Genomic DNA, 9,476 nt, shown 5'->3' on the forward strand with positions numbered 1-9,476 from the left:
AATCTTCCCGGTCCCCTGGAGACAAGTTTGAAGGCTGGACCAGGAGCAAATTTGGAGCTTAGGGCGTCAGTTTGGCAGGCTGACATGTTTCTGTCTCTAGTCAAACTTGTCGGAGGCGGGTGAACAACAGCACTGGCTACCTGCCTGGCAGTGTTGAGTAGCCAATGATGATCAATTAAGGGCCTTAATGAGGTGGACAGGGAGGACTCTGCCAGGATCTTCCTGCTGTCGGAGTGGCCTCCCACTGAGTGCTGAGCCCAGCAGCTCTGTGGAGGCAGCCTCCTGGTGACTGGCTGGATGGCCATCAGAGACAGAGGCTCCATGCCCACTGACAGGGCCACGGGTAAGAAAGGCTGCACTTGCGGCCCAAATGAATCCTCCAGAGGGGCTTCCTCTCTCCGCTCCAATGGGCCTACTGACTTCATCCCTCCATTTTTGAAATATAATGGACGCTTCAAGGGCGCCTCCATGTTGAATGCCCTCATGCTTTCCTTTCTGCTTGAGAAGTACCCACCTCTCCAGGTGGGGCTGCTGCCTTTCCAAAGCTACGGGCTCTCTGATTAGGCCCGCAGCCTCAGGAACCCACTCACCGTCCTTAATTGGACGGCAGACAGGAAGGAAACTGCCTCGCAGAAGATCGTTTCAAAGTGTGCATTCCAGACCTGTGTAGGGTTGGGACCCGGAAATGGACCCCACTCCTGAAAATAAACTATCACCAGAAGATTCTGCCCGTAGTGCCCTAGGAGCAACTATGGATGGGTCATAAATGCTGCCAGCACTTTCCACATCCTGAGGACAAATAATTTAGAAATATTATTTTGGATCAAGATTGCTGGAAACTCCAGAGAAACTGCATAAGTGGCTATTTTTGATATTTCTTCAGGGTTTCTGCCAATCTTCCACTCAAAGTATACAGGCAGATCAGGAAAACCTTCACAGAAATCCTACCCCACTGTCTGTAATTTTATGAAGAATGTATGGAAGTAGCTTTGACCCTTACACACCTTGCTACCCCTTTCTCTTTCCTGATCAGGAGACCTACCTAACAGCCTCCCCAAACATTTAGTTTTTATGTGTGGCAACTGGAAATCCTGGATCTATATAGATGAAAAGTGTGATGGAAAAAATCACTGCGGAGACTGCTCAGATGAATCAGGTAATAAAATCCCATTTAAGAGTTTAAAGAGTTGTTTATTCATTATGTTCAGGCACCATATAACTTTACTACAAATTTATTACTACTGGATGTGGGATCAATCTCTGCTTACAATGACAATCCATATGATGGTAACAAACTGCTCCAAATATGTATTTTATTCCATCCTACTGCTATGATCAGGTGAGAAAGGGGTCTAGGGCTCCGCTGTCAACCTTTTCCTAGTTTGGCCGTAACAGGGTTTAACTTTTAAAACACGATGTTTTTAGCTTCCCCTCAGTGAGTCCTTGCTCACTGCTCTCTAATTGTGATTGCAAAGAAATCAACCAGACAGGTTTTCTCAGATTTAAGCAAGAAAGGTGTAAGTTTATTAACCTTAAAACTCTAATTCAGTTAAAAGTACTGAAAAATATGCAACGTGACCATGCTAGCGTGCATACGTGATAACCACACACAGGAGGAGAAAGAATTAAAAGAGAGGGAAGGTTTGAAGTAGTAGAATGAAATTCAGTTACTGGTTTTGATTTGGATGTAAAGTCTTTGATTGAAGGTAAGTCTTGCAGTTCTTATTGGGTCCAATGCACACTTTCAAGCTTGTTTTGCTGGTCTTTCTTGAAGCTTAAATTACTCCGTGGGTCCCTGGAGCATTGCGTGAGAGACAGAGAGAGGGAGACCTTCCTCCTTGAAGTTCAATTGCAGTTTCTTTTCTTTTTGTGTCAGGCACAATTCAAAAAGCCCCAGGTTGGCCAGCAGGTTTGTCATGTGACTAGCCCCCTGTTTGAACAGCCTCTCCCAGGAGGTTTGTGGATTCCTCCAAGTTTACCAGACACATTCAGTGCGGGGGTGGGGGGGGTGGGGGGGGGGGGGGGGGGAGGGGCGTGGAATGCTGACTCTTACACATTCAATAACTCTCAATGTCTTTTGATTATCACTATTGACAAAACCCATCTGATTAATTGGATCAGGGAGTATTCCTATTATCTCTCCATGCAACTGTCTTTTAGAATGCAAATGTGCAGCCATGCTTTCAGCCACTATTCTATGGTCTTTTTAAAAAGTTATTTCAATGTCCAGTAACAGTTCAAAAATAATGATGTTGCTTATGATGAAATTAATATGTCTCATTTTGGCAGGGGTTGTTTCCGTCACACTACCCTTCTATAAGTTTTCCTGGGACACGCTGCAAGTGGACAGACAGTTTGCTCCAAGCTTTTGCCAATGCTGGACTAAATTGGGTCCTAAGGCAAGAGTGGCCTTGAGTGTTTCTTCCTTGCTGTCATGTTGGGAAGGTTCCTTTTCTCTGCTTGGTGCCATAACATAACATACAGAGGGTGTAATGAACTCAGGTCACATACCTCAAATCTGAGAGGAGAAATGCTTGCGCAGTCTGCCGTGAGGCTGTAACTGCACTCATGTTACTGCTGAGTCTGGACTGGACTCCAACAGATGAGGATGCCATGCCATGCCAGTGGCTGCAAAGCTACCACTGCCCTAAGCTTCTTTGCCTCTGGGCCCAACAGGTCTCAGCAGGTGACATGGCACATGTTAGCCCATCTGGCATGCATTCTTGTATATGTTCAGGCTTTTGGCTTTTTGGAAATCACTGGCTTCCCTCAAGTGCAAGTGTTAATAGATTGTACATGTCTGCAACTTCCTACAGGCCAGCAGTTTTCCTTAATTAAACAGGATTTAATTTGCTGAATGCCCAGTTTGTCAGCAAACATAACTTACGGATAATGGAACTGTACCTTGAATACTGTTTAGGTTCTGGCCACTAAGGCATAAAGACAGAATCCAAGCCCTGGAAGCCAAAGAACCTGGAGTTTAATCCATAGTTGTAGAGGACTGTGTTCTGAGGAAAGGTTAGAAATAAAAATGAATGAAAGAGGTATATATGATACTAAGTTAATCCTGAGCACTTTGTTCAAGATAAATCAAGATTGCAGGACATAAATACCAACTGGTAAAATGGAAGTTCAAGACTGACGTCAGGAAGCACTTGACTACAAAATGATTAACACCTAAAGTAGTCATCAATGAAAGCAAAAGCTCTGGAATCATTTAAAAGGCAGTTAGATTTCATCATGGAAGGGTTATTCCCCCAATGCCCTTGCTGTTGCCTGTCTGTCCAGACTGCTACCGCTCATGCTGAGATGTTGCAATCTGAAGATGGGCCTTCTAGGGCCAGCGGTGCTCAAGGTTGTCCTGCAAAGCCATCTGCAGTCTTCCCCACTGTAATTCAACAGCTTCCAACAGCCATGGTGCAGCCACTGGAGTAGCACACTGTGTAAGAGCACTAGGACAGGCAAAGGCACAGGGAAGACAAGCACTAAAGGAATGCTCAAGGGTGATTAGTTGACATTTGTATGCAGTACGGCATGATTTGATTTATTAATTTGGTTTGGGAATTATCATTTTGTGGCGGTTTTTGTATTTATATTGCGGCCAAGCGGACGCTGTGATGGTCAATAACAGTGGGAAGGTAAGGTGTGGGGCTGTTGGTGAATGGAGAATTGAGGTTGCGTTTACAGGTATTGCAGTCAGATGAGTTGATCATTGACAAGCTGGCAGGAAAGGGGCTGCATTGCTTGCTTCTCCTTTCCTTCTCCTTCTTCTCTGCTGGTTGCAGTATAGCTAGTAGCAAGGGCTGTCCCCTCATGATGGCGGGGTTGTGCAGCATGCAGCAGACCACCACAAATCTTGTCATGCACTTTGTCAAATACTGCAGGGTTCCTCCAGAGCAGTCCAGGCAATGGAAGTGTTGATTAAGCACTCCAATGGTTTGCTATGTCAAATTTTGTGTGGCAGCATGTCTTTCTTTGTATACATGCTGGCCACGTGTGTGTGGGTTGTGCACTGGAGTCAGGAGCCATGTCGTCAAAGGATATTCCTTGTCGCCCAGTAGCCATCCTCTGTTTGTCCATTTGTTGTGGTGGCTGAAATGTAGATGGCAAAGTGCACTGCTGCAGAATGAAGGCATCATGACTGCTGCCAGGATACTGGGCATTGACCTGCTGTGTATGGTGCCCAGAAAGAGATGTGTGTGTGGTCAATGGCACCACACCATGGGGAAACCAACAATCCTCGCCAAGCCATGTTCTCACTCTGCCTGCTTCTCACTGGCAAGCTGGAATGAAATGTATTCAGCTTTCTTGGAATACAGAGCCTCAGTGACCTCCCTTATGCAAAGGTGGACGGCAAAGTGGGAGATGTTGTTAGTATTGCCTGCTCCAGCCTGGAAGGAGCCAAACGCAAAAAAGTTCATAACCATAATCTCCTTCACAACCACTGGCCTTGCCTCCCTTGCCTTGCTCTGAGGCTGCAGTTGTGGCTACAGCAAGTGACAGACTTCAGTTCGGACCTTCTTCGTGAAGCGGAGATGTCTGACACACTGTTCCTCGCTAGGGTTCAGTTGGAAGAATTGCTCCCTGAACACCCTGGATATGGCCTTCTGCTCTCTTTCTCCCTCTCCACCCTCTTCCAGCAGCTTGTCCTGCTCTGTGTCGCCTCTGCTTAGTCTTCCTGTCATGCTGTAGTCCAAGGGGATGCAAATTACTGCGCCCATGTCTGGGAGCAATTGACTTGTGCAGAATCCTTGAAGTGAGGACAAAGTCCTTCCGCATGTACCACACCACTCCCTGTAGACTTCAGCAATGTTAAGCAACTCTGGCAACACACCTACAATCACAGAAATAGCCAGTAGAAATCAATAAGCAAATAACCTGAAAGTAGTTAATGATCACTTTAAATAGTACAGTTGGGAGGAGGTCATCCTGCTAAGCTTGTGTTCAGCTGTGTGTGTTAAAGAGACAGTGTTAGCTGAAGCATTGAGCCCTAAAATGGCAGTGCTGGCTTCAAATCAGCATCACAGATGTGCTAATGTCCTCACCAAAATGGCGTCCAGCGCAGCTAGCATCAGAAACATGCGCAAGAGCTGCGGACACCATTTGGAGGCACAGCAGCACCTGTAGCACTGAAAAAACAAGTGCTACAGAGATGAATTTCATGGCCAATGTCTCCCCAGTGAACAACCATAAAACCAGGGTGCAAGAGCAGCAAAGCTGGAGTCGGTAAAGGCAAATGAAACCAGGAAGCAAGAACATCACAGCCAGGGTTGGTAGCATTCAAACCAGGAGCAAGTAGAAAGATGTACAATTTCTTGCAACTAACTGTGAGCAAGTCCACACATTGATTTTTCAATAACACATGGATAGATTTAAACAGTGCATTACTAAGCATCACAGAACAATGGTTTTAAAAATTATATAATTCAAACTTTTTTATCAATATGTTTTCTTGTTTTAAAGAATTGCAGTGCCCTGCCTGTTCTGGATGGAAATGTGTTACTGTCTTCTTCAGAGACTGTGACTGCATACCTAAGAGTCGCTGCAATGACAACATTCAGGACTGCAGTGACTTGAGTGATGAAAGAAACTGTACAAAGTGACAGCTGAATGGACTTCTCACCTTGGCATTTGGCTCAAAAATGCTGCATGGATGATATATATTCTTCTGTGAACTTCGTGCTTGTTTAAAGTAAAGGGTGAAATGCACACACCAAATCATGTTGAGTTAGAATAGACGCTAAATTTACTGTGTTGTGAAATAGCCCTGTTTCTAACACTAAAGATCAGTATAACTGCATGAAGTCAAACATATGCTTTATTTAATCAGCAATTTTGTCAGATACCTACATTAAAAATCTTACATCTGTATGCGCTTCCTGTGCCAACATGTCCAGTATAAACTCATATGTCCACATCTATAATGGAAACTGTCCAAGTCACATTGTAATCACATGCTCGCAACATAAGAACGTAAGAACTAGGAGCAGAAAACTATATAGCCCCACCATCCTGCTCTTCCATTCAGTAAGATCATGACTGAATTTGACCTCAGTTCCACTTTACTGCCCAATCCCCATATTCCTTGATTCCCTTACAGTCCAAAAATCTATCTCAGCTTTGAATTTACTCAAAGGCTTAGCATCCATGGCTCTTTATCCTGAGACCATGTCTCCTAGTTCCGATGCTAGCTGCACTGTCCAGCCCAGGAAAACAACCTCTCAACCTTTACCCCCTCAAGCCCCTTCAGGAACTTATACATTTCTTTGACCCCACTGCAAAAAAATTCCTGGTCTTACATTCAGCCTGTTTTCTCATATGTCAACTTTAAATAAAAACTTTAAAATAGCATCCTGTTTGTTATTTCCTTTTTGTTGCCCTTTGACCAATCCTGAAGTCTGTCCCAGCTGCTGGCCCAGAATGGTTGCCATTTACAATTTATTCATTATTTACATTTTCAATACCGTGTGATGACAGGTTCACTGTCTGACCCCAGATCGTGTTTCATCCACCCACTCCACTGATACATCGAAGCACCACGGCTGTGTCAGCTGATCTGAGGCTTTCAATATTCAGAAAGCTCCTCAGCAGCAATTCTCCTGCCAAGAGCCAAGGCTTCTTTGGCAGCACCTCCCAAATGCATGACCTCTGCCACTTAGAAGGAGAAGGGCAGCAGGTGCTTGAGCACAAAAGCACCTCCAAGTTACCAAGTCACACAGCATCCTAACATGGACTTATATTCCTTCATTGTCGCTAGATCAAAATCCTGGAACGCCCTACCTAACAGCATTGTGGGAGTACCTTCACTACATAGACTGCTGAGGTTCAAGAAGAAGGCCTGCTACCAGATTCTCAAGGGCCAAGAGGATGGGGAATAAATGACAGCCTAGTTAATGATGCCCATATCCCAAGATGGACTACATTTAAAGAAATACCTACCTCATATATTTATACACACTGCTTATTGACACCATGGGGCAGCTGCATCACACATGTGCAGTGACATCATCAGCCTGCAATGCTGACAATGTACAAGTGCCATACGAATCACACATTCACCCCAAAAAAAATCACCTTAACTAATTCTGCTCTCTTGGATGATCTATTTAGAAATCAATGCCTTGAGATAATTAAGTTTTATCAACAGCATGTTCGCCATGCATGGCTCAAGCACAATAATGTCGTTGGTCTGCAAATGTGCGATTCAAGTCCAGCAATAATTTTATCAATGACATTTCTAATCAAGTGAGGCTTTTAATCTTAGAATGAGTTATAGGGAAGTAAATATCCTCTGTATTTGAATATCACCATGCTCCTGAATATAAAATTCTACCACAACACCCAAACATGCACATTGGCATCATTGGCCTGCATATGCACAATGATGCCATCAGCCTGTCTGTGTGCAATGTTTGCCATGATTTTACAGGGTGCAAATCATCTTGATGCCAAATAAAATGCAGTAGTGCACATCGATGTTGACCTCATTGTGATGGTTTAGGTACACTCAATACTGATCTGGAGGCTGCATGAAGACTACCTTCCAAAAACATCTGCAGGAAGTAATACCAGTCAAATTTCAGTGCTCATTCTGAAGTGTATATTTGTAAGGGTTTATTTTTGTATATTCACAATAACAAACCCCAATCCCTCTGCTTCCACTAAGGTAAAACATGCTGATACCCCCTCTGCACAGTTGAAGCAACAGGGTACTAGGTAATATCCCAAGGAGATACACACAAAGTATCATTTGCAAGTTTGCAAGTTCTCCCTGTGTCTGCGTGGGTTTTCGCCGGGTACTCCGGTTTCCTCCCACCACCAAAAGACTTGCAGGTTGATAGGTAAATTGGCCATTATAAATTGCCCCTAGTATAGGTAGGTGGTAGGGGAATATAGGGACAGGTGGCGATGTGGTAGGATTATGGGATTAGTGTAGGATTAGGATAAATGGGTGGTTGATGGTCGGCACAGACTCGGTGGGCCGAAGGGCCTGTTTCAGTGCTGTATCTCTAAATAATAAATAATAAAAATAATAATGTTAAAGCTGATATTATACCTAATGGATGCACTGTTTGTTGGGGTGCAGATACCCTTAGCAGTTTTACTTGGTTAGATTACATCACTGTTGACAAACAAGAGCCAATGGAGATTCACTCTGAGCTTCAGCCCTGGCATGAAGTCTAGTCAAGGCTGATCCTGATACTGTTTGAAGTCAAATGACACTCTTCACACCTACGAATATGGTGGCTTTTGATTTTTTTTTGTACAATAAAAATGCATTCTCTTGTCCCACCGCACCCCAAAAGGAAGTCCATTTCCTATTATTTGTGTTAAGTTCAGTAATGCTCATGCCTGATGACCAATTTTCCCTTTAAAGTTTAGTTGTGTGCTGCCCATTTATTTCAGTGCATAGTCCTTTTAAAGTTTTTCCATGGTCGAGCAAGGCCTGCACAGATCATTCCAGACTGCTGTGTAGCTGTGCACCTCTGCAGCTTGGCAGGAACATTAATGATGGTACTGTTTCAATCCCAGATTGGATTATAGGGAAGTAGATATTCTCCACATTAACCATCATGGTCCCAAATATAAAATGCTAGCACAACACCCATACACGGACATCATTGGACTGCATATGCATGCTAATATTTATCTCCCTTAATCTCACCCTCCATATGAACTGACCTACCCTATTCAGGGACACCCCCTTGATCTTGCCATGTCACATGGCCTTGCTACTCCCATTTGTCAATCACAAGTAAGACCTTGTATTGTTCTCCACCCCCATCCCCCTTCCCCCTCCCAAACCCTACTTCCTTCCATGTACACTGCAGAAAAAAAACTCCCTCCCCATTCGCTTACAACTGTACATTCAAAATTCCAACTATCTAGTCTTTGGCCCTCCATTCACAATTCTGCAGCTACCAATCCGCTCGGTCATTCCCTCACCTCCACCTTTGTTGTTGGAGTCCCCAATAAAACTTCTACTTTCTCTATCCCTGGCTATTCCCCCAGTACAGCCCTCATCTTTGCTCCCTTAAATCTAAGGGAGACTTGAATGTTTATAGAGGCCAACTGGTTTAGCCATTCATTTCCCATCTGGCTGAACCATGTAAAGCACCATCTGTTTTTGGCAGAGGAGAATAAGATCATCACTATTGCAGGATCACCTTGGAATGCAAAGATAAGCCTCAGCTTCTTTCCTGCAAAGCCTTTCCTTAAACCTTTCTCTCCTGCCACCTCCAATGGGTGTGAGGAGCACATGGGGTGGTCACTAAGATTGAGAGCATACATTCATTTGCCTCTGCCCTTCCTTCCGCTAGTCCACTAAACCAAACTCCCTCTATAACCAAATCCTGAAGTCACATCTTTCTCTTTTTGCTGTCCTATCTCCCCAATGCCTTCTCAGATCCACCTCCTGCTCCTTTGATCCTATTGCCACAAAACTGCTGACTGCCCAATCTCCCTACCTGGCCCCA

The 9,476-nt window shown here is 44.3% G+C and overlaps 1 protein-coding gene across 1 annotated transcript in view; it reads left to right on the top strand.

Annotated features, from left to right (window-relative positions):
- Positions 1-6,096, top strand: part of LOC137368670 (low-density lipoprotein receptor class A domain-containing protein 1-like) — a 52,843-nt gene extending 46,747 nt beyond the window's left edge. The window contains exons 5-6 of the mRNA XM_068028818.1: positions 1,034-1,156; positions 5,464-6,096. Of these exons, the coding sequence (XP_067884919.1) occupies positions 1,034-1,156; positions 5,464-5,603 (263 nt within the window). The 3' untranslated portion in view covers positions 5,604-6,096. The remainder of the gene's footprint in view (positions 1-1,033; positions 1,157-5,463) is intronic.
- Positions 6,097-9,476: the final 3,380 nt, after the last annotated feature.

The sequence above is a fragment of the Heterodontus francisci genome, chromosome 4 (genome assembly GCF_036365525.1).
Source record: "Heterodontus francisci isolate sHetFra1 chromosome 4, sHetFra1.hap1, whole genome shotgun sequence".
Taxonomy (NCBI): domain Eukaryota; kingdom Metazoa; phylum Chordata; class Chondrichthyes; order Heterodontiformes; family Heterodontidae; genus Heterodontus; species Heterodontus francisci.